Raw genomic sequence first — 25,978 nt, 5'->3', positions numbered from 1 at the left:
ACCCTCAACATTACCGCAAAGTTTCAAAGAAATGTGAGTCTGCATGTATGTGTTAGGGGCAGATGAATAATTGTCATAAAACTGCAATATTCATTGGCTCATTAAAGCTTCATTTTTTCACTTTTTTTTTTTTTCTTTTGCACATGTTTTTCGGCATAGGTTCAAAGTTCATGTGTAAAACGTTTCGTGCAGATTACAAAAAAATCCCAGGAGGAGATAGGTTTTAACTGTTTTTCATATTATTCAAAATGGTGGGAGATCTAAAGGTCAGAGGTCAAAAGTCAGAGTGTGAAAGTTGTTGATCATGAGTAGACGCATATGTATATTGAAGTTTCATGGCTGTAGGTCAAACAGTTGTACCTGTTCAAAGTTGGCATTTTGCTATAGCGCCACCTTTTGACGAAAGATTGTGAGAATTATTTCTTGATAGTTTTTCATGACCATCTACCATATGGCCAAGTTTCGTAAAAAGCGTATGCACGGTTCAGCCAGAACTGCCAAAAGTGGGAGAAGAAAAAAGAGGGGAACATTAAAACAGGTCCAGAGCTGAGCTCTGGCCCCGTAAAAATACAGATTTTTGTTCATTTTGTCAATTGTTGTATATTTATTTATTCTATTTTGCTACTTTCGTGATATGAACAGTTGCACACAATATTAGCCTCTATAGTACCGATACCACATATTCATATTTTGTTTTTATTATTTCAAATACATTTGCCTTAAATCAGGCTCGCAAACTCGTGCAATATTTGAGTTAGAATTGAGACTTAATTGAGATTAGTCTACTACAATAGTAGTAGGCACTAGGCAGGCATATATACTTTTCCTTTTTGTCTAAATATATTATTTAGATTATATTAATATTTCTGATCACTGTAAAATCCAATATAGCTGTCAGCACAGCACTTACATAAATTAGTTAACTTTACTCATTTGTCAACAATACTAGGTTTTATGAAGCTTGCTGGATGAAAAAAAAAATATTTACTTATTATTTTGAGTAAAGATATCTTTATTTACTTGCCCAGTGCATTTAATTGCCGTGTGATGAGCACTTATACCTTATTTGAGCACTTTTACTTTATTTGGGATGACAGTGTCATCATTGTCCAAATTCCAGGTCGGTTTATTCCCTGACTGAACAATGATGATAGATGACTGTCAGCAGCTCCTGCAACTTTCTCTTACGCCCAAATAGTATAGTGTTACACCACCATCGGCTACCTATCGAATTCCGCGACCACAGGAGCGGCTTGAATTGGCGGGTTGGACAGATTTGCTGGTTGGGAGAGAAGGTGCTTTCGTGTCATTAATGCATCCTTACATAAAGTCTCTATTTTGATTTGAAACCAATTCTGCATTTTCCGTCAAGTCAATACAAGAAGCCTTTAACTAATTGTAAACCACGCCTGGAGTCACAGTGCTCGATAGGTCACCGATGTGAGCGTAACGCCGATGCACAGCTCAGGCTTGTGTATCAACTCTTATCACATCAACTGTAAATGATTTATAAACTTACAGTAGGTCAATTAAAGGGCAATATCCTGTTAGCATATTCTTCTTTTATCACAGATTAGACTAGTTTTGTTAAATTGATCCACTCGCAGCGTTGCCATGTCCGCTTATTATAACTTAAGCAGCTGTGGGCTGTTTTTTCTGTAAAGTTGCTTGTAAATATTGGTGGTTTGGGCTAATTTCTAAAGTGTATTTTTTTGGTCTGGCTTCCTAATGTTGTTTAAACTAGTGTTTCTCAAATATGTTCATGTTGCTTTCATGAGTTATCCAGTTTAGTATACCTTGTATTGTGAATTGTACTTCCATGTACTGTTTCTCATTTCTTACTAAATAAAGTACATAAATCAATCAATCAATCAATCAATCAATGCTACAGTGAAATTGGTGACATGCAGAAATGTGTGACGATCTGGTGGATTTAGCCCCATTACGAACCTCTCACTCCGCTATACAGCTCCGAGATGAGGTTCCACTGTGAGGTCTCCCGGAATTGGTAGAACGGCCGCAAAGGGTCCGCTGTTTACCCTTTTCGCCACATCGTATCCAAAAACTAATGGTAGATTCCAAACTGTACAGATGTTTGAGGTATGGTCCGGCACTAACTTTTTGGTCGGGGCACGAAACAACCGTTTAAATCGCTTATTTACTGTGGCCATGTTTCCCATTCAACCCGGAACCCCCCCCCCCCTACGTCCGGTGCCAGTACTGCTCCCGGTTCGGCTACAATGGGAAACATGGCCACAGGCTGACTAAATAAGCGATTTAAATGGGTTGTTTCGTTCCCGCCCTAAGATTTATGGTGCCGGACCATACCTTAAACATCTGTACAGTTTGGAATCTACTATTAGTGTTTGGATACGATGTGGCAAAAAGGGTAAACAGCAGACCCTTTGCGGCCGTTCTACCGATTCCGGGAGACCTCACAGTGGAACCTCATCTCGGAGCTGTATAGTGGAGTGAGAGGTTCGTAATGGGGCTAGGACTTCACATGCATTGTGCATTGTCAAAAGACATTCTTCTTCTTCTTTCAAAAGGAGGAGTTGCGTATTTCAGCCACAAGGTGGCAATAGAAGACCACTCTATTACACTTACAATAGGACAGTCGTTGGAGTGTTAGTTTTGAATAGAGAACAAGGATTTAATGTATATTTCATTTCATTTCATTTCATTTCATTTCATTTCACACACACACCACACACACACACACACACACACACACACACACACACACACACACACACACACACACACACACACACACACACACACACACACACACACACACACACACACACACACACACACACACATATATATATAGCTGTATATGTGTATATGTGTTTAAATAAAATTTGCTTTGAGCATTGTTATTTGCTTTTTTCAGTGAAAACATTTGTCTAGACTAGAGAACCAAGTCAGTGCAAACTGCAGAAACCCCCCAATACAAAGACACCTGAAAAACCAAAGGCTTTGAAGTGCTGAAGATGGATGAACCAGCTTCACCACCAACAGTCAGCATCACCATACAGACAATACTGCTCATCTCCAACAAGGTACCTTCACATAAGAGAAAGAGAAGATCCTCACCATCAACTCCAGAGGAGCCAGCCTGCGTACAGAGGAAAGTACTTCAGCAGTTCTGCTGCACCTCCTCCAGTGCTGAGGCCCAGCTGATCCACGCAGATCCAAGGAACATCACCACCAGGATGGAGTCAGGTACCATCACAAGGCCCCAGAGAGAGGAGCTCCATCAAGAAGAAGACCTTCCATCTGACCCTATGATGGAGTCAGGGACCATCACCAACCCCCGGAGAGAGGTAGAAGTCCTTGCTGCTGACCCCACCACCATGATGAAGTCAGGTACCATCACCATCCCCCACAGAGAGGAGCTCCATCAGGTAGAAGACCTTCCTGATGACACCACCACCATCATGGAGCCAGGTACCATCACCAGGCCCCTGAGAGAAGAGCTCTATCAGGAAGATGATCTTGACGCATTCTCCAAAGAGTTCATGGGCTACTACAACAGAGAAGAGGACGACGTGGACTCCAGCGTGGAAGTGGTGCGTGAGGAGCTGCTGAAGCTGATCAACAACTAAAGACAACAGCAGGGTAGGTAGTAACTTGTTACAAGTAATGCAAATGAGGAAAAGTAAAATAAACTGTATTCTTTTAATTTTTACTCTGGTAGATTTTTAGGCAAGTAATCTACTTTTAAATTAAGATTGTCTTTACAGGTTGATCCAGAACACTGCTACTGGAGTTCTCACTAAGACCAAGGAAGTGGATCACATCACTCCAGTTCTCAGATCTTTACACTGGATTCCTGTCTGCCCAATAATTGATTTCAACATATTGCTGTTTGTCTTTAAAGCATTGAATTGTTTAGTGCCAAAATATATTTCTGATCTTGTGATACATCATGAACCATCCACACTTCTAAGGTCTTATGGAACAGGTCAGCTTTCTATCGCACAAAGTCAAAACTATACTGTAAACATGGAGAAGTAGCATTTTATGCACCACATAATCAGAAAATTGCAGGTCTGCTAGAACAAAATAAAAAATCAAGACGTTTTTTTCTATTTGCTGCTCTCTTTTACTGAGGTTTTTTCATATCTTGTGCTGTACTGTAACATTATTCTTGCATTCTTTTCTAATCAGATATCTTTTAATTTATTCTTGTTTTGTATTATCTTATAACTCCTGTTGGGGGGGGGGGGTTAAATGATGACTGATGGGAAATTACATCAACTGCACTTGACCCAGCAGTGGGCGCACAGGGGACCAGTTAAGGGTTACGCGTCTTGCTCAGGGACACTTCGACACGAAACCTGGAGCTGTCAAGGATTGAACCGGGGACCATCTTTTATATTGTGTTTCTTTTGCTTGTGTCTAAATGCGCTTAAGAGCACTTTGAATGCCATTTATGCCTTTGTTAAACAAGTCTGTTAATGCTACTATGCATTTTCTTGACCTGTATTGACTAAAAACAGACATACTAACAAACAGACAGACAACTTCAACTTCATTATTATGTATCTATACTACTACTATATAAATACTATACTATCTACACACATTCCAATAAGTCACTACACAGCTGCATGTGAAATTAAATGAGGCATGCTACAGTAGGCATCAGCTGTGTAGTGCATAATTACAATGTCCTGACTCCAGACATTTTACCTTTGCTTTTGATGATTTGATTTATTGCTCACAATCATACAGGTTGCATCCAGGTGGTAGAACATCACATTGATCGCACAGTTAGGTAACCTGTCCTAAACTTTGGTTTGGTTACTGCTGTTAACGCCACAGCCAAAAACGGTATGCCTCCCCAGCCTGCACATCTGGCTTCATTATCCTACCTGTGCATAGCCCCATCACAGGTATAACTGCTTCCTTTGCTGCTATTACAGCCTAAATTAACATCAAGACAGACAAATGGACAAATAGTAGACAGCCTGGGCAACAGATCATTTTATATGCTGGGAGATTCAAACAATGTGGAACAAAACAAAACAAAAATTTGAAAAAAATAATAGGTCCTCTTCATGTGAGAAACATCCTTTAACATATCCAGCAGGTGGCGATATTATACAAAGGTTTAGTGGACAAATTGTTGCGATTTAATATTACAACAAAAATCACCTCATAACACATAAAATATGAAATACCTTATAATTGTAAGTTGTAACAAAAACTATATTACAAGCCATTTCTTCATTTCTAATTTGAACTGTAAGCAGAAAAGTACTATATACACATTTAATTGTTTCATAAAATGGAGAAAATACAGTGTTAAACAGTTCAAATGGCTACGGTGAACATTGATCTGATCAGCGCAATGTAGGACTAGATTTGAAGGCCACATAGTCCTAAAAATACAGTGCCTTTAAATTAAGCTGGCACGTGACGTGATTTCGGATATGTACAGATTTTGATAAATTATTACTGCATTTATCTTAACGATATTAGCCTTAATAGCTAATATTGTGATCATACTGCTTCTTATATCACTACCTGTGATTGATTGATTGATTGAATACTTTATTAGAAGTTTGCATAAAAAAGCCCATGAAAGTACAGTTCAATACAAGGTCAGCTAATAGGATTTAAAACCCAAGAAATGTTTCCATTGGGGTCCTTTGTACTCAATTCGTAAAGACATTTAATGACAGATATACACTAGGCCTACTATATGCAAGACTGAAGACATCATAAAAACAGATTGAAAACAGAACACAATCCACCGCATTCAAAAGCAATTAAAGTAAAACCCCAGAAAGATATAATAAAGTTAGTGCTAGTAGTAATGGACAGATAATCATGTTGACATGACTTTTTTTGTGTTATGTAATGATTGTGTCCGGGCCCGGGTGGTCCACCGTTGTCATCACAACCAACTAGCCAATCGCAGCGCGGATCGTCCCTCCGAGCTATGGGACCAGTAAAAGAGGCACAGCTCTCGGTCGGTGTGGTGCGGAATTAAGGTTTATCTCACAGGACGGTCTGGCTGGTAAGTGTTTGATCTTCTCTCTCGCATAGTGCTGTCGTTCACGTTTCACCACGATGTGTTTTTATCTCTTCCAACAAGTCATAAAAACAAACAAAAGAGTTGCTCGTGATTCGCCGTGTCGTTTCGATATGAACGGTGTAATATTTACTGTTTACATTTATAAACAAAATGCGTGAAGTAGCTCACTGGCTGGGCTTTAGCAACATGCTAAGCTAACGTACGCTAGCTCGGCCTTGCATTCCTATAGCCGTCGCCCTGCAGTGCTAATCTGATAATAAACGAAAGTGAAAGTTATGCTTTTAGTTTAGGACACAGTTGCTTATGTAACATAAATAGCTACATAAGGCGTTATCATGTCGAATTATTACACGCATGCAGGGTTGCAGACATGATGGTAGGACATGACGAATGGATGTCGATACTGTGTAGATATTTATGTCGCGTTAAAGTTAAACCTGTACATTGGTCATTTAGCTATTGTTGTTGCTACCGAACATGGGTGTTGTCTTCAACACCCATCACCCCACATCGCTACAGACGCAGGATAAATGGGTGTTAAATCTCGCCTAAATAAACTACATACTGTGTGTGTATATACATGTACTACACTGTACACAACGTTTGAAAACTGTTATTGAGAAAATGGTTGCCTGGTGTGGGTGAATTGACCAGGCCTTAAGACTCTGAGGCCAGGTCAGAATGTCAAATTATTCTGATCATAATTACGTGATTGTTTTTCCATGAAAGATGGGTATTTGTTTTATATTACTCACTATATTGTACCGTTCTGGAACGCTGTCATACAGACATGTTTGAAACTTTGAATGTAAATTGTGTGTACTTGTACTTGTCTCTGGCACTCAACTGTGTTGTGTAACTGAGTTACAAATGGATAAATTAACTGTGAGGATTGTAATGAAAAAGGTAGAAGCACCCAAATGATTAATTGAGGCTTAAGGATGTTGCATTACATTTTGTTGTCTGCAAGAAGTAAGAGTGTACCACTATTTATTGTTTTGATTGAATCTTGATGTAACTAATTAGTGTCTCTTTAGTTCATAGGTAATTCACCCACTGCCAAAGATGGTCCGGCCACGTTTTGGACCCCCTCGCTTTAAGCCCAGGTAATGTAGTTGTAGGTTGTATTTAAATGAACGACTTATTGGATGATTTTCACCTTATGCAATTTGTTTTGAAAACAGGATAGTAAAACGTCTCTTATGTAATGTGAGAACATAATTCATTCTGTTTCCTGAATATGAATCCATTGCAGTGCAATTGTCCTCAAGGTATTAACTGACTTGAAGCTACCAAAGTAATTTTTTACTAATCGGTAGAGTATGTTAATGCAATTTAGGCATTTAGCAGGCTCTCTTAATCCAGAGCGATTTACAATAAGCAAGGTAAATCACAAGGTAATAAATACATCAAATGCATAGAGACAGTGTAGTACCTCCGTAATCTAGGATCATAGGTAAACCAAGGAAGGTCCGCCCCCAGAATAGGTTTCAAGTGGTTAAAAATACGAGTGTAAGTTTGGAATAGATGGACAGAGTTGAATCCCCGCGGCCACACACTATCAGATTCACAGCTATGTAATCTACCGTAATCACACCCATGGAGCTCTGGAAGTTGAGGTCACAGAGTCCCGCTCCCAGCATGCATCTGCCTTAATCAAAACATTGCTGTGTTGGCAGGAATCCTGGCTGGAGTGCCATTGGGGTCAGTGCCAGTATTTAGTTTTTTCCTTCAAACGTTTAGCAGCTCTTACTAGGGTAACTTATTCCTCAACAGGGGTCTTATTTTGAAATCCTATTTTTATTTAAACAGCTGGATTGACACACAGTTTACTTAGATTTTCCACTGCATTGGCCTCCCCTTCATAGTTTTACATTACAAAACCTGGCTCCGCATAAAACCTGGCTCCGCATTTAGTCAACTTTGTGTTGATTTTACTATTTTAATTGGGAAGATAATCTGGCAGATATACTTATCAACCAAATCATCATTGTTGGCATTGTACGTGTAAGAAACGGTGATGGTACCTTTACCAAAATTGTGACTAGATGGAGAGAGAAAGCAAACAAACACTGAAGATCCTCCACAATTGTGTGAATGTGTGTCTTCAGTTATATGTTGAATAAGTTCTGTTGTCTAGACCGTAGATTCATGAAATCCATTGCCTGAGTCCACACTGTTAACACTGAATATTCAAATCTCCATTAAATTATTATTCTGTCATCTTTGGTGATAAATGAGAGCAGTCAGCTCTGACAATTCTGTGCCTCACAGGTCTGAGTATCATAAGTACGACTGGTTCAGCTTTGAGCACAAGGGCAAGATATTTAGAGGATGAGTTCAACCTTTGCACAGCTAAACTTAGTAGAGTAGATAGTGGCAGTTCCACCCCAGGGCTTTTTTTTCTGTCTCACAGATCGTGGCGGTAGTCTGGTGGACATGCATCAATGAGTTTCACAATGCTCTCCGTGTCTAACCAGGTTTCTGTCAATAGCGTCCCTGTTCTGGGGCAAACATTCAGTGAAACTGGCTGATCTACAAGCTCACAATGCACCACAACATGACGCGTCATGAGTTTGTAGATCAGCTATTTTGGGGCGAAGAGAGATGGTACAGACTCAACACCAAATCTCTTCACTAAAAATAGCTCTACACTGTAGAGGGAAAAGGGAGGGGCATACTATTGACCTCTGGGGGACTCTGGTCAACAAATTATATAGGGTTTAAGTGCATACAATCCAGCAACTATAACTAAATAAAATAATTTGTTTGAGGTCTTGTTGAAAAGGATAAGGCCGCACAGCTCTTAGGCACGATGCAAACATTTATTAAAAGGTACAGAAAACAAACGATTGGACAATATAGTCTTCCTCAGGGTTTGTTAGAGATCTAACATTGACCAGAGTTTGGTTTAACTGGGTCTAAAATAGACGGTGGCTGACAGGGAATACATGTCAAGTTAGAAAGAGTTGTCATGTTAGAAAGAGTTGCAGTAAACCGAGCATCATCTACTTTGTTTTTACACGTTTTTCTTTGATACTTCCTCTAATATCACTAACCATTGTATCAGGGAAACAGTGTTTTAATCATCTTTCCATGCACATTACTAATAGTACATAGTTTTAGTCTCCCACAATTACAATGTCAGTTGTAATTGTAAATAATTGTCAAATCTCTGTTGCTTTTCCTGTGATCATGGGGGTCATCATGTTTTGGTCCTGTGTCTGCGTGGGCCTGGGTCTTCAGTGCTTTAGCTCTGCTCACCATATTCTGAAGTCATAGTGTGGATGAAGACTGTGTTCTTGGATTATTAACTGATGTTGAGTGGGCAGGTTTTGTTGCTTGTGTCCGGCAAGGGAGTGCAGCTTTGATGCTTTCTGCCAGCAGGCAGTAGCATCAGTCTGCTCAGCTGTCAACCATGTCTTGGCAAAGTTCATCCAAGACTAGACCTTCTCTCTGAGCCTGCCATGTTTCACTGGGCTGTGGTAGCTTACCGAAGGGAGCCAACTCCTCCTAAACTTGTTAGCCCAGTTTCAAGCACAGTCAAGTTATTTATCATTTCTTGGCAGAGGCTACTATTCAGTAATGTAATGAATGGTTGCCAGTATGGAGGGGGGAAAAGGTTTTGTTGTCCCTCTATATTTAAGTGCTGTGGATTTGAAAGGCTTAAAATTGATATTGGTGCCATCATTTTAATTCACTTTACATTATAACTTTCCGTTGTAAACAAATGCAACATGGAACAAGTCAAGTAAAGTCCCACACTAACTATTATGCCAAATGTTTTTTCGTAGCGCAACACGTGAGCTTGTAGTTCGGCACGCAAATGAATGGTTGCCAGTCTTTGGCTTTAATGTTGCCATCAAAATAAATCAGACGACGATTTAGTTGACCTAGTGGCTTTAATGTATGCATCAAAAGAAATCAGAAGAGGATTTAGTTGACCTAGTGGGTGGTGTTAGCAATTGTAAGGGAAAGATGGGAAGCACTCTTGAGAGTTCAGTTCAATGCAATCTACTTTCAGGTGATATATTTTTATTCGCTTTTTTAGGTGACATTGTATTAGCTTGAACTCAGTGGTGGAAAGTGAAATCTTGGAATTTAAATATACACATATAATTGTAATGACCTCCTGTATGTGTTTGCTCCTCTGCAGGCCCTTCGCCGATGGTCACAGCAACATGTCTTCTGAAGTGCACTACGCGCCCCACTCCAAAGGTCGTCGAAATGACCAGGACTACACAGCATCCGGCCCCCCCAGCTGGAGGGAGTCCAGAGGAGGCAGAGGAGGCAGGGGACGCCCGCCGTTCTCCAAGAGGGCCCCACTGATGGGAGAACGAAGGGAGCCACCGTTTAATCACTGGAAGTCCCAGAACCAGAATTCCTTTCAAGCGCACCCTTCCCAAATGGACCCTCGCCACGGCAGGCCCTCCCCTTCCAGTCACAGCAGGCCCTCCCCATCCAGTCACAACAGGCCCTCCCCATCCAGTCACAGCGGGCCCTCCCCATCCAGTCACAGCGGGCCCTCCCCATCCAGTCACAGCGGGCCTTCCCCGTCCAGGCCCAACCGCTCCCCTCACGTCCCGCATCGCTCGTCCTCCCGCAGCCCAGTACATGGATCCCCTGCAGGCCACAGGCGGCCGCCTTTTCCCGGGCCCCCTTCCTCATCTCACCGCCCCTCCCCGCGCCACTACCAAGGCCACCCGGCCGACAGGCAGCACGGTTCCCCGCCGCCGTCCCCCCACGGCTCTTTCAGGACCCCCAAAAGGCCACCGGCGTTCCCCCAGAAGGAGCAACGGGGCCGCGACCCGCGGGGCCAACAGAGTCCCAGGGAGCGGCCGTACGAGCACTCGCCTCACGGCAACAACAACAACAAGCCCTGGAACGCAGCCGGAGGAGCGTTCTCTCACCAGCACAATGGAGAGCATGGTGGGCCCTCTGGCTCACAGAGGAAGCCCAGGGAGCCCCATGGGAGAGGCTCATATCCTGAGAGGTACAAGAATGAAGCCGCAATGCCGGCTGGGTAAAAGGCTTATTTAAGGCAAGGGGCCAGAAGGCGGTCCAGCCCTGACAGTGAAAAGGGTCATAATCTTTACCTCTTAATCCTGCACCAAGTCGTAGTTATTGAGAGGGTGTTAAAAGGGGCCTCTGATGCTAAAATTGTGTATTTACACCTGCTGCCAATGAGAAGAGTGTTACCACTGTAATTTGAAAGTTTTACCTCTCCCACCTGTTTGATGCTATCTTGGCTTTATGGTGAAGGGGGCACAGCATAAAAGATGATAAAAAAGCTTAAAAGTTCCCTTTCCCCATCTCACACTCGTGGATCTGCCATTGTAATGCTTTTTTTGTTGTTGTTGATGGCTATGCAGGTGGCCTGCCGTGCAGGATGCCAGGAAGCAGCATGGCGGGCGTGGGCGCGGCGGGGGCATGGCGAGGGAAGGTGGCAGACCCCACAGTGCAGACAGGGCGTCCGAAAGCCACTCCAACCCCCCGCCGTATAGACCCCCCCCGTGGAAAGGAGGCCCCCCGTCATCTTCCTCCTCATCCTACCACCACGGCGGCCCCCAGGAGCGGCAAGGAGACCTGTCGCGCAAGAGGAGGATGCCCGACACCAACATGCCCTTCCCCCCGCCCCCTCTGTTGGAGCATGGGCCTCCGAAACACCCCAGGAGAGAGGCACCCTCTCTCTTCAGCATTCCCAGGCCGTTCGGAGGCAGGCCCTTGTCTCTCCGGGATAAGAGTCGCATAATGAAAGGCAGGCAATTAAGAGCGGAGTCCATTTTGAGGCTCAGAGCGCCGCCTCCGCCCTTCAGACCCAGGCCTCAACTAGCGGGGTCTGCGGCGCCAAAGGGAACCCCGAGTTCCCTCCTTGCTCTCCGGAAGAAACGTTTCCAGACAAATGCTGCCCCTGTGGTGAAGACGGAACCGAGGAGGCCCCAGCCGCCACGGCAGTCATCGCCGCCCAACCCAGACACAAACGAGTCTTCGAGAGATTCCGATACCGCCACAGAACAGGTGGAGTCTCGGCGATCCGTGAGTGCACGCAGGTACGGTATTATTCCCTCTCCTCCACACTGTGAAGGTGATTAGGAAAATCAAGATGCAAAGATTTCTCTAAATGTGAAGGGGGTGTGCCGACTGTGGAGAACGGAGAGATCGTGATGAGCGGTAGAGATGTGGTTCAGTTGATGCTACAGAGGTTCCAAAAATGAAATGCCTTCCTATGAAGTTCACTTCAAAAGTTTTCACGTTTTCACCATGTCAAGCGTGCTTAAAACAAGTTAACCATATACAGCAGTCTAATTTTACAATGTCTAAAAACGGCTATGCACACCACTGCTTGCGGGAGAAGGTTTTTGTTGCACAAGGAGTCTCCGTTATTGGAGAATGGACATTCAGACATGATTTGCTGTTCAAGATGATGAAACAAAATGTAAAAGTAGTATGAAGCTCCTACTTCTCATAGCCTAATCTACTGTAGTGTCACATAACATGATGCGAATGACGGGCGTGAAGAGGACTGCACCAACTCTAAATCAACTCAAACACATGGCAAATGGAGCGAAGAGCAGGAGTGAAGAGCATTGGAAATGGATTCGTCAGTATTGGATATGAAGTATATGCAAAAAAGGACAGTGGAAGTAGTATACCAACCACGGAGTGAGCCGGCACTGAAGAAGTCTGTGATGTCAAAATGTCTGCCCCACATGCACTTGTTGCATTCAGAGGCCAACCATCCTGGACCAGCAGCTGTGCTTGGATCGACTGATGTAAAACATGAGCATCGGCCCACAGAGATGTAATTCCGCTGAAGATCGACCCTCCAAATCAACACTGCAGTATAGGCTAAAGTAGTGATGCATTGTCGAAGTTGATTTATCAATTGGCTTAACCTGCCCATGTAATTCCTATAGATTGACTTAGGACTTTAACCTTTACTTTGAGTATACTCGAAATGATGCAATTAACTATTGTAACAGAAAAAGAAGACATGTTTGGAGCTTTCAGAACACTACTGGCCAATATCTTAGGATTCTAAAAAACTGCATCAGCATCCATTGAAAATAGAATGATACTTATATTATCATTTCAAATTAGCCTTTTTATGCCAAAAGAGAGGACCGTAGAAGAATGCACTGGAACACAGTGTTAACAGACATGAAGAGTGAAATGAAGATAAAGATGGAGGAAACCACAACCATGGCTATACATGGAAAAGATTGGGAGTTGACCTATGAACAGGAAGTTGAAGAGGAAAATCCCAAGACAGCAAGTGGCTACAGCGCAAGACTGCTAAGTGATGACCATTGAACTGGAAGTTGAAGAGGAAAATATCAAGACAGCAAGTGGCTACAGTGCAAGACTGCTATGTGATGAGGACCTGTGCTCTTATCTATGCGATATTCCGTCACCTTTTTCTACTGGTATGTAACCATCTCACAGCTAGTGGCATGTTGAGTCCGTGACACACTCATCTGCTGTCAGCTTAAGAAGATATGAAATGATATCCCTTCACCCCGCCCGCATTGATATGTCTACCAAGAAGAAAGGCAAAGATGGCATCATTGTGCTTGAGTGGTGTATAATGCATAACTAAGCAGGTGATCCTTGTTATGAAATCCCACTTATCTCAGAAAACACACCCCAGTCAGTGTTTAATTTGGAAATGGTCAAGGCAGTGAAAAAAGCCTCCAAGTCCACGGTGAGCGAACTGCCAGGTCATAAACCCGGCTGAAAATTGGACGTGTGTGTGTGTCAAACACGTTTTGACTCGCCTAATTACACAGGGAAGTTGGAAGTTGAAGTTGGCAATGCGGCATGCCTTGAACGTCAAAATGCGTGCACCATGAGTGCCTGCTTAATTTACAAGGTGCTATCTTGGACCCGACCAGCCCATGCCAGAAGTGGCACTTGTGAAACAAATGAGCGACGACAGTTACTACAAGTCTACCACAGGCTTTATGACATTTCTGATTGGAGAAGCTGATACTGCCTCTGGGTGACATGCCTGCCCAACATTCCTACATTGATGCAGGAAGTAAGCGCCGCCCTACAAGGAAATATTGACAGAAACTGGCATCGGGTCAAATCATAGAAGCACGTCCTTAAGGCCGCACCCATATTTAACAGTCCCCTGACTGTGTGAGTGACCACAGATGAGAGGCGAGTTCGCATATTTCAGAAGTGGACTGGCCCAAGCTGCCACTTTAAAGCTACACATATATCCCGAGGCTTAGATTTCCCCCAAATCCTCTCTCTTCTTAAAGCTCACAATGGAGGGATCATAATCTGGATGTGACCAACCGATATGACGTCCAAAAGAAGAATATTGCGAAAACGAAATCTGTCCTGCGAGACTGCGTTGTCAAGGTTTTCTACAGAAGTTCACCAATGATCGAAGATTTGCCGCTATGTCCTACCTAGAACAAACTACTTAATGGCACTCCGCAAGATCCCTTCTGCGACGTACCAACCTCTAAATAAAGTAGAGCGCAGGTTGAGATTCAGTTTACAATGTGTAAGAGGAATAAAGAAGCATGGACTTACCATTGCTTCTTTTTTTGTAAGTACCCATGGTGTGATGCTCAGCCTATTCAGAATTACCTTTTTGTACTCCCTGTTTAAATTACTATGTATTCAGTAGGACGTGGACATTGAATTACAATGATTCCAAGAAAGGTTACTGATACGTCTAGATCTGTTTCTGTTCCCGTTTTACTAACACTACAGCCTCTCATGAGGTATTAACAGGTTGAAGTTCTTAAATTGTGGTCCTTAATGGTGACATAATTGTTTTAGTGGGGCATATGAAAACACGCTACAACAGTTAAAGTAAGACCAAATGATAAAAGTGTCGACTGAAGTGCATATAATGAACACATTTTGACCTGTGCCGCATGTCTCCTCAGCGCCTCTCCCATAGACAAACACCTGAGCTCTGATCTGGTGGTGGTGTCGCACTGGCAAGCGGGTCCGAGCTCCAGCTCTTCACAGGGCCGCTCGTCGCCGCCAAAGGAGAGAAATAAGTTTAAAACTGGTATGTGTAAATACTACTCATGTACAGGGAACAAATGTCACTGTTTATCCATGTGTTGTGTACAGTGATGGAAGAAGTACTCGCATGTTTTACTTAAGTAGAAGTATCAATACTGCAATGTAGATATACTCTCATCAAAATATAGTTAAAGTACGAAAAGTAAAAGTACTCATTGTGCAGGCTGTCCCATTCCACAAGTTCAAAATGTATTGAGCTGAAGTGGTTAGTGTTTTGCAATAATAATCAAAATATACAAATGAACTAGTAACTTAAGTTTTCATATACTTGTTGTGGAGTAAAAGTACAATATTTTTCTCTGAGATGTAGTGGTAAAAAGTATTGAACATTGTAAATACTGAAAGTTAAAATACCTCAAGTAGTAACTATGATCACTATTTCACATTTTTCACATGGATAATCCTGCAGCTTTTATCTGGTTTTGCTTTTCCATAGTACTATGTCTCAATACTAGGTATAGAGTTATTTATTATTCTGTATTGTTTAACATGACTCCATCCATATATTGCAATCATAAGGTACTGTATTATGAAGTATCTTTTCCATTAAACAGATATACGTAGATAATATATAGATAATCTAAAAAAGAAATATGTAAAGCAATGTGTGCAGCAAAAACACCTCGGACCTTAAAAATTACGGGGCTTTGTTTCTTCATTTTCAGAACGAAATCCGAACCCAGACGCTCCCTACAGTGACCATAGAGGGCGATATGTTGACATGAAGTCTTCACGGTACGTCATCTAATAATTTCGTGCTGCCTTCAATTTAAATGTATCCAACAGCTAACATGACGATGGTTCTTACATTAAACTCACTAATCTGTCTCGGGAAATAGTGAGTTAACTCTAACTCTTCTTTTTCTTTCTTTAAAGAAACAGATGAGCACAGACTTAATGAAATGTTATTTTTTTGCCTCATGTTCACTTCCTATCTTGCAGGCCAATGAATGCATTACATGAGATTCACAGACCAGGGAGGCCCTTCAAGAGGCCGGGACCAGGACACAATCCGGTAAGAGACCCGTTACAAACGGGGTTTACAGAAGTTGGGCTTTCATGTTATTTAGGACATGTATTTGCTACTTCTCTTGCTTGGCCTGTGATCCAGTTCTCCCGTACTTTCAGCAGCATGGCTCCCTGTCACGTCTCGCATACATACACACATGTACTCATCCATAGTGATCACAAGTACATTCCTAGTGTAAGCTTCTAGTCGTGGACGAGGCACATTACAGCATAGCAACCTACGATCCAGAGTACAAGGATCAGAGCCTTATCTGCCTCTGTAAATAATATCGCTCTCTTCTGTTTGACAGCGAATGAAGTTCAACCCCAGTGGTCCAAGGAGGCCTGCCCCGGTACCACTTGGAAACTTTAGGAAACCGCTCATGGTATGGACACCTTCTGAACCCCGATATATCTGTCAGAGCTGAGAGAGAACTCATAGCGTCATTATTAATAATAATAATAGCTTGAATGTATATAGCGCCTTTCATAAACCCAAGGACGCATTACATCAAAAACAATGAACAACTAACAGACAAACAAAACAACAAACAACTATATGCCATAAGCCTGAGAGAATAGGTGTCTTTTCAAGGCAGCTTCATTGAATTGCTAATTATTTACCCATTATGGCTGCTGCACAATTGTTATCTTTGATTTTAGATTCCACAATTAATGTAATTGCTTTGGTTTGATCTGTCTTTTCTGCAGGAGAGTTTTGTGCCACGCCCCTTCCCCCAACAAACGAAACCAGTGTTCAGGAAAAGCCAGAGCATCATGTCCAAATACCGCACGATACAGCAAGCGCGACAACGTGCGCCATACAATCGAGGGCCCAACCAACGCTGGTGAAGGCTCCGCTAAGGTAGCCGTCAATTCCTACATGTTGGCTGAATCCAATAAGCGCGATTGGTTAACTTAACGACATACAAACGATATACACAAACAACATAGACATACTTAAAACCGCACGTAAAGTTCCCTCCTCAGAGCCTGAGGTCATGGCCCCTGTCTTGAATGTGAGTTGAACAGGTTCATGGTTGAGGGAATAAATGAGTATTCGCATTCGTTTGTCCTGGAATTTATATAGTGCTTTTCTAAGTACTCAAGGACGCTTTACGTGTGTGTGTGTGTGTGTGTGTGTGGGTGTCAAGGACCTCCAAAAGTATATGTATTTGGCCGACTTTAGACAACGATACGAATTAAAAATGTTTGCTTAAAAAAAAAAATGACAACTGTGTTAATATAACCTTTTGAGACATGTGGATTTACTCCTAGCTGTGCAGTTCAGAGGTAATATTACCCATGTTGGCATATGGCCTGTAATAGCGGTGCCATCCAGACGGGGGTTTTATGTCTGGCATAAACTGTAACGTATAGACCTCCACCCACCCCATACAGTACATCCACCTGTTCGGTTTCTAACATGCTACTCTACGCTGTAAAATCCTTAACGCAGTTTAAATTAAATACTCAGAAGAGTGTACAAATGGAACCATATGGACCCGTAGCGGGTTCCATTTGGGTTAGAGTTAGGGTGAGTTGGCCTTAAATCCCACGGTCATTAAATTCCTGGAAATATTTTGTAATTACATTTTTTTTAATGGGTCGTGAATAAATGTTCCCTTTTTTCAATTAAAAACAATACCAATATTATTATAAAATCAAAAAATCAAATGCATTTCCATAAATATAAAAAATAAAAACATTTAAGAAGTGGTGAAAATAGATCTACAAGCTCACAACGCGGTGCGAAGCGACGCATTGTGCGCTTGCAGATCTGCTATTTTCACTAACGTGGGTCCCGGACAAATGTCTAATTTCTCTTCTGTGTCTTGAGCTAAAAGTTTGGGAACCACTTGCCTAATGTATACAGGACGTCACAAAAATAATAGATCTACAAGTAACATGTTGCACCGTGACACTCTTATTTTCTTAATTTGTTTTCATTTTCCTCATGCAGGTACCTGGGTCTGGACGAGGTGGGATATCACTCCAAGGCCTTCACTGCCCATATGGACTGCACAAAACCTCTCCATGCGCTAGTATTTAACCTGTACCTGCACTCCAGGGGGCACTGTTTCTGTAACTGTTCTACTTTGATTTAGACTGGCGTTTTTAATGACTGGAAGTACTTCAGTACTTAGATTTAGAATGTTTGTATGCAGAGCAAGCCCTCTGTAGTCCCTTGTGCTTTCTACCAGAGGTAGCTTTGGATTCCCAATGGTATGCTTATGGAAATGTTAGCGATCATTTTGTTTAACTGCTTTTTATTTTTACTTTTGTTCAACGGCAGAGACCGTAACATGTTTAGGGCTTGAGTTAAAGTTTACTCAAAAAATGTAAATGTGTTTTCCACGAGGGTAGCTGACTAACGTGCTTTTGATTCAAGGGTGTTAAAAAGTTTTCATTCTCTTGCTGCTGCAAATAACTCACCCACAACGTTGCTTATGTATATCACATGTATTAATCACATGTTCATTGTAAATGTATGGGGTTTCAAATAAATGTCCGAACTTTAGACTGTTGTACTGTTTGTTTTTCACAACTGGATGCTGTCCATTATGGCCAGTGTCAAGGGCCGTTCACACCGAGCACTACAACAATAAATATAGAATACATATAATAATACATAATATAGTAAAACAATAAATAAAATTAATGATAAAATAATAAATTCAATGGTGAATGATAGTTAAGTGTGAATGGCCCTTTTGCTGTCCGTTATGACTAGTGTACAGTCACACCTGAACCATTTAAAGGGTTAGTTCCGATTTTTTTTAGTATTTTCTGTAGGAAATACTTACCATTAATGTAGTGGTTGCAAAGGTTCTAATTGATTGCCCGAGTCCCGTGGTCTGAGTTCTGGTAAGTATTTCCTACAGAAAATACTCAAAAAATCTGAACTAACCATTTATTTAATGGACCAACTGTGACTCAGCACTAGTCATAATGGCAATATGATGACCTGATGTCATATTCATGACAGTGAGTGTTCACTGTCCATTATGACCACAGGGTTCTCAGGCACTATAAGCTCCTCCAATGAAGTGGAATGCACACATCTAGCTTGAAAGTGACCACCTTTCTTGACGGGAAAGGCAGATTATTTATTTTTTCAATCTGGGATATAGAGAGATATTAGTTCTATGCATATTTATAAAGACATTTTGGAAAAAAGTAGTAGGCCTACATTAACATATGTGGTCAATATTGAGAAGGGGGCTTCAAATTGTTTCCCCCCAAATTGAATGAATACAGGGAATATTTTATTTCCCCATATGAAAGCAGCCATTACATGTATTCTTGCTATTTTATGCCAGTCAGCTTAAATTCCATCAACCCAGAGCCTTGCTTATATGGCTCTGCATCAACCTATGTCTTGCCCCTCAGTCTGTCTTGTTGTGAATATTGATTTGCTCCAGTTGGGTGACACTGACACATGCAGGGAGAGTCCCCTTCCAGGCATATTTGTGAGAGACACGGAGTGACAGATCTGCTGTCGTCCTGCGCTAAACTTAGCCTTGACAATACCTCACCACGGCTACAATGGCATTTCGGGTGGACGGTGTCGGGTTACGGCGCATGTGGTCTGCTGTGTTTTTGCGAGTAACGCTGCTGGCAATACAAGGTGAGTGTATGTTATGTATACACAGTAGCAAATCATTAACCATTGTGAGAATGGCGCTGCCCTTGAGCCCGCGCGTTCACTAATTTACTAATGCTTGTAGTTAACACTCACTGTCTGGCTATCTTAGCCTTCGATGGATATTTTATCTCAAATACATCTATGATAGTCTTGATCCAAAGCTGTCTATGCGCCTCCTGTTTACGCGCGTTCTGTGCGTAATCTTTCGTGCGTTTTTTTTTTTAATGCCATGCCGTGTGTGTTGTTGCTTGATTATGTAGTGAAACATGCTTGAATGACCTGTGCTTGTGACTAAACGTGTTAGTGACACGCACTGTAAAAAAATAAAATGTTAATTTAACTCAGAGTGTACAAATGTGGTTCCATTTGTACACACTCAGAGTTACAAATGGGCAAATAAAACACTGCAGATTTGACTGTGTATGATTATAGTACTTAACACACTGCCTTCAGTCCTTGTAAGCCTATAGCAACATACTTTGAAATACCAGCATGCTTTGAATAGCCCACTGCTGTCCTAGAACAAAGTTCACTTCAGATGTTATGAGCCCTTGTGCTGTGTACTGTATATAAATCAACATTGAAACCTAATTTATAAGCCATTTAACTCGTAAATGTCCAGTCAGTATCCCTATGTAATGCTTTTGGCAGTGAGTTTTATTACATTTTTATTGTGAATTATCACTGCATACTGTCCATGCTTAGATCAGTGGGAGGACACTTTGAAACTAACACTAATTAACTTTCAAGACATCATTTTCTAATGGAGATGTAAATGTAAATTGTGTGCAATCCTGACTCACGTGTCAATTCTGAATGATACACTTTAATTTACCATCATGAAGTAGCCCTACGTTACAATAAAGTGATATTACTTTCATGAATGTATTACTGATCTTCCACAATGCCTATGGATGTTTTCTCAAAATATTCTTGTGTGTACGTTTCTTCTGAAAGCACCAATAGTCATCTCCAAGATACTAACTGTGACATGATCGATATCAAAGTGTTATTAAAGTTTATTATCACAGATTTTATTTAGTAGGCTAAACCTATTGCCAATTAATGTTTATTCTCTGTTACAGTAAAGATTTAGGTTGTGCTTGTTGTTCACTGAGACATTGAGTTAGTATCCATGTTGCTTTAAGAACACTTGACTTCCTATCCATTCCTTTATACGAGCTCTGCAAATTCTATAACGAACAAGCTGTCACCCTAATTAGAGGTTAATCAGTTCAGATCATTTATTGCAATAGTTCGCTATCAATCTGTCAAAAGAAAATGTTGTAAAGCATGTAGGGAAGTCTGGATTGTTTCAGCAGCAGTTGTCCTTGTGACAAATTTAACTATTTTGAGATGGCAATTTGAGATGGCACATGCAAGCAATCTGAGATGAGCAGATCATGACTCACATCCACATACCAGGACACAGCAGACTGTGACATTTTACTTAAAACCTGACTAAAGGTCACCCACGAGATACCACTGGCCTATATCCCCTGTATTTCAGCTGGCAGTTCAGATTAAATATTACCGTATGTCTTCTCTACCAGGCTGTCACAGAGCAGCTCTAACTTACAGGTAAAGCTCAGGATGGAGGTGGAAATACAGCAGACCAATGGAAAGCAGGAGGAAGACCTGGATTCCCTGTCGTCAGAACTCCAAGAAACCATCCAATCCAACCACGACCCTGTTTCAGTCGTAAGTCTTTAACAGTAGCTCATGCCAGTGTTTATGTTGGTGTGTTTCGGCTCATGGCACCACTTTTAGTTTTTGCATGGAGATAAAGAGCAATTAAATAATAATTTTCCCAAAAAACATATCTGCTTTAGAACAGAAACGTTATTTGCAATTTGTAATTCAGCAGAAGACAGCAGGGTTTTAAGTCACCCTGCTGTTTTTTCTAACCTACGGGGCGGGGCGGCCGTAGCTAAGTGGGTATAGAGAGGCAGTCCGGTAATCAGAAGGTCACTGGACACTGGTTTGCCTCCCAGCCCTGATCTATGTGTCGAAGTGTCCCTGAGCAAGACACTTAACCCCCAACCGCTCCCCCGAGCGCTCATAATAAACATCTGAGAAGCTTTGTGAAAGTTCCAGTGATGTAAAGTAACTAAGTACATACTCAAGTGCTGTTCTTAAGTACACTTTTGAGGATTTTTTTACTTTACTGGAGTATTTCCCATGTTCAATGCTTTTACTTCTACTCCACTACATCTCAGAGGCAAATATTGTACTTTTACTCCACTACAATTATTTGAAAACTTTAGTTACTAGTTACTTTGTAGATATGTATCATTTTATTATAAAACACACATTAACCACCATTTTATACGTAGGCTATTTGAAAATAGCCGATCTACAAGCTCACAACGGGTCGCATCTGAGCTTGGAGATCTGCTATTTTCAAACATTTTAGTACTTTTACTTTTGGTACTTAAAGCATATTTTGATGCCAATACTTTTGTACTTTTACTCAAGTAACATTTTGAACACAGGCCTTTTACTTGTAACAGAGTATCTACAAAATTAAAAATAAAACGATTCACAGGAGGCAGGCAGTGATACTTTTACTTAAGTAAAAAAAAAACAGTACTTTTCCACCTCTGGCTGAAACAGAATTTTCCCTGCGGGGCTATATGGTCTACAAATACATTTTTAAAGAATCCCCAAAAGAACCATAATTTAATCATACATTTTGCATGATCAGTGACTTTAGTAAAATAAGATTTTGTGTTCTGTTTCCTTGCATATGGGCCTGGCTTATGTTGTATCTGCTAGTAACTAAAGTGTGTTGTACACAGGTGGTCGAAATCAAAACCAATGGGTGTTTGAACGTCACCCCCTCTGTCATCCCCGACTGCACCGGTGCCAGCCCCCCTCCTTGTCTCAGTCCACTACCGGCGGAGCAGCCCTCTGTCATCCCCGACTGCACCGGTGCCAGCCCCTCTCCTTGTCTCAGTCCACTATCGGCAGAGCAGCTCTCTGTCATCCCCGACTGCACCGGTGCCAGCCCTCCTCCTTGTCTTAGTCCACTACCGGCGGAGCAGCTCTCTGTCATCCCTGACTGCACCGGTGCCAGCCCTCCTCCTTGTCTTAGTCCACTACCGGCGGAGCAGCTCTCTGTCATCCCCGACTGCACCGGTGCCAGCCCTCCTCCTTGTCTCAGTCCACTACCGGCGGAGCAACTCTCTGTCATCCCCGACTGCACCGGTGCCAGCCCCCCTCCTTGTCTTAGTCCACTACCGGCGGAGCAACTCTCTGTCATCCCCGACTGCACCGGTGCCAGCCCCCCTCCTTGTCTCAGTCCACTACCGGCGGAGCAGCTCTCTGTCATCCCCGACTGCACCGGTGCCAGCCCCTCTCCTTGTCTTAGTCCACTACCGGCGGAGCAGCTCTCTGTCATTCCCGACTGCACCGGTGCCAGCCCTCCTCCCCCTCGTCTCAGTCCGCTATCGGCGGAGCAGCTCTCTGCCATCCTACATGCTACGATGCCTGCCTCCATCCCCTCTGAGCCCCGGCCCAGCAGAAGTCCGGCTACACCCTCCCCGGCGACGCTGGAACGGCTGCAGGTGGAGCTCAGAGGACTGCGGGACGAGATGGACATGATGAAGAGTCAACATAAGTAAGCCTTTTGATCAGTCTCTCATCACCCGTTTCCCTTAGCGTGAGGCAGCTTGGTGTAGAAGCCGTGGTTCTCAAAGTGAACCAGGGGGTCCTTGAGGGAGTTCCGGGGGGTCCCCGGCTAAATGATGGATAGTTAGGAACAAAATGGACCCTTATGGGTCTGTAACTCTGAGAGTGTACAAATGGAACCAAACATTTGGTTCCATTTGTACACTCTCTGAGTTAAATGACCATTGATTTTACAATATAAATTGGGGTCCCAGAGATAGAAATACCATTAAATGGGGGTCCGTAGCCTAATGCATGTCAAACTGGGGGGTCTTTGAAATTAAAATGGTTGAGAATCACTGCTAGAGTCGTAAAGATCTTCTCTTATGGGGGTCCCTGGCATATCTTTTCAAATGGGGGGCTTATAAGTGTCAATTTGGGGGTCTTTGACATGAAAAGGTTTGAGAACTACTGATGTAGAGTACATCCCCCTGTAGAGTATCCCCCTGGATATGACGTAAGTATGTTCACAGGTACTTACCCTCCAACCCTTGATGCTGAGCGCCAAGCAGGGAGGCATTGGGTCCTATTTTTATAGTGTTTGGTATGATGACTCGGCTGGGGATTTAACTCCCAACCTCCTAGTCTCATTGCTGTGACTCTATAACCACAAGGGCAAATTCTTAATTAAAAAAAATATATATATATACTTTGAAAATAGCCAATCTACAACCTCAAAACCTGCTATTCTTGTCATGATGATGACATAATATGGGCGGCTTTGGCCTTACAGTGGTCAACTACACTAAAGGAACAAATATGGGAATGGAAAATTGAGAATCCCCACATCATAATTTAATCACCCCCTCCCCGGTGAAATTATATCTTATGATGATAAATAATAATAATAACCTAAATGAAAAGTACATTGGGCAGGCCAAGGGGAGTCTTAGTGAAACTCCCCTTCCCTTTCCCTTCAATGCTTTTGATAAATGGTGAAGTCTTAGTTTTAGTTGCACTAATTTGAGTTTTGGGTAATCTCTTGCATTTTAGCAAAGAAATCAAACTGCTGATGAATGAGCTCGATGAGGAGAAGAGGATTCGCTTGACGTTACAGGTATGAAAATACTCATCCACCAAACAGGTCCTCATTGACACGAATGTTAATCTGTTACCTTAAAGTGCTGATCAAAGGCTATTGTCTTGTATGTGTGTGTGTGTGTGTGTGTGTGTGTGTGTGTGTGTGTGTGTGTGTGTGTGTGTGTGTGTGTGTGTGTGTGTGTGTGTGTGCGTGCGTGTGTGTGTGTGTGTGTGGGGGTGCGTGTGTGTGTGTGTGTGTGTGTGTGTGTGTGTGTGGAATATATACTACAGACAGACGGACGGACGGACGGACGGACGGACGGACGGACGGACGGACGGACGGACGGACGGACGGACGGACGGACGGACGGACGGACAGACAGACAGACAGACAGACAGACAGACAGACAGACAGACAGACAGACAGACAGACAGACAGACAGACAGACAGACAGACAGACAGACAGACAGACAGACAGACAGACAGACATTGTGTATACAGATATGTAAAACATAATATTTCATGTTAGATAACAACGTTGTTTCAATGTGGTTTTCTTTCTGTCTCAGATGGACATGCAACGTATGAACAAGCGCATAAACAACAACAAGCGTCAAAAATGAGCTGCCCAGAGAACAACACATTTAGAACAGGGGGTCCGGGACCCTTAGGGGGGTCCTCAGAGTTACTACAGGAGGGCCGCCAAATTTGTGTGTGATGGGAACCTTTTTTCTGTCTTTTTTTCTACATTAACCACTTGAACCCTAGCATCCCTATACTCTGAGGGGAACATTAGCCGAAAACAGCAGATCTACAAGCTTGTAGATCGGCTATTTTAGGTTTGGTGTAGGGAGGAAAAAGTTTTCCAAGTATTGAGGATTTAAGTGCTTAAACATTAACATGAATCCAACACAGCGCTACACAATGATAGTGCTGTCTAACACGTCTATGAAGCTATCTCTGAAATCTATGAAAAGGTTTAGTCTGCAACACAATTGTATACAATATGTAGTGGGGGTCCCTGCTTCATCTCTCTCTCAGCTAAGGGGTCCTTGGCTTGAAAAATGTCGAAGACCCCTGATTTAGAGAGTTGAGATTGTGTGAGATTTCCCATGGTGGAAAGCTTGTTTCTATAGAATGGATTTTGATGTACATTTCCGTATGTGATTTTTTATTTATTATTATTAAAATGTTTTGCTGTTTGACAAAATGTCTAAATCTTGTGTTAAAATTATTTTAATTCCCCCTTTTTTTTGTATTTTAAAGACATGATGACAGGGCACATTTCTCTGAAAACCATCACAATTTTAATTCTTCAGGCAGTTATAATAATCATAAGGCTTTGTTTGCAACAACCTTCACCTGCTGTTTACATCAGACCTCACATATACCAAGCTTCCCACAAACAAAAACAAATCATAGACACAGCAACTTCTTTAGAAAATATAAAAATATGGCTCATGAAGATGAACTGCTTTGTGTTGCAATAACCACAAAAATACCCCCAAGACATCTG

The 25,978-nt window shown here is 42.3% G+C and overlaps 2 protein-coding genes across 2 annotated transcripts; both read left to right on the top strand.

Annotated features, from left to right (window-relative positions):
- Positions 1-5,968: 5,968 nt before the first annotated feature.
- On the top strand, positions 5,969-18,641 carry LOC308090133 (uncharacterized protein). Its single transcript, XM_080435179.1, has 10 exons — positions 5,969-6,037; positions 7,093-7,161; positions 10,212-11,048; positions 11,428-12,105; positions 14,968-15,095; positions 15,778-15,847; positions 16,055-16,127; positions 16,432-16,506; positions 16,832-16,985; positions 18,084-18,641. The coding sequence occupies exons 2-9, from the start codon at positions 7,121-7,123 to the stop codon at positions 16,970-16,972; spliced, it is 2,043 nt and encodes a 680-aa protein (XP_080291305.1). The 5' UTR covers positions 5,969-6,037; positions 7,093-7,120; the 3' UTR covers positions 16,973-16,985; positions 18,084-18,641.
- Positions 18,642-19,682: 1,041 nt separating this feature from the next.
- Positions 19,683-25,672, top strand: LOC308090581 (uncharacterized protein). The gene is made up of 5 exons (XM_080435808.1): positions 19,683-19,751; positions 21,323-21,470; positions 22,571-23,391; positions 24,435-24,498; positions 25,032-25,672. Exons 2-5 carry the CDS (start codon positions 21,363-21,365, stop codon positions 25,083-25,085), a joined length of 1,047 nt encoding a protein of 348 aa, XP_080291934.1. The 5' UTR covers positions 19,683-19,751; positions 21,323-21,362; the 3' UTR covers positions 25,086-25,672.
- The last annotated feature ends 306 nt before the right edge of the window (positions 25,673-25,978 follow it).

The sequence above is a fragment of the Gymnoscopelus braueri genome (assembly GCF_963280865.1).
Source record: "Gymnoscopelus braueri genome assembly, chromosome: 8".
Lineage (NCBI taxonomy): Eukaryota > Metazoa > Chordata > Actinopteri > Myctophiformes > Myctophidae > Gymnoscopelus > Gymnoscopelus braueri.
This window is presented reverse-complemented; position numbering and strand designations above follow the sequence as displayed.

Coding starts and splice junctions, on each gene's coding strand:
- LOC308090133 (XM_080435179.1), top strand. CDS start 7,121: ATGGTCCGGCCACGTTTTGGACCCCCTCGCTTTAAGCCCAG. Junction 15,096..15,777: donor GAGAAATAAGTTTAAAACTG/GTATGTGTAAAT, acceptor CTTCATTTTCAG/AACGAAATCCGAACCCAGAC. Junction 16,507..16,831: donor ACTTTAGGAAACCGCTCATG/GTATGGACACCT, acceptor TCTTTTCTGCAG/GAGAGTTTTGTGCCACGCCC.
- LOC308090581 (XM_080435808.1), top strand. CDS start 21,363: ATGGAGGTGGAAATACAGCAGACCAATGGAAAGCAGGAGGAAGACCTG. Junction 21,471..22,570: donor ACCACGACCCTGTTTCAGTC/GTAAGTCTTTAA, acceptor TGTTGTACACAG/GTGGTCGAAATCAAAACCAA. Junction 24,499..25,031: donor GGATTCGCTTGACGTTACAG/GTATGAAAATAC, acceptor TTTCTGTCTCAG/ATGGACATGCAACGTATGAA.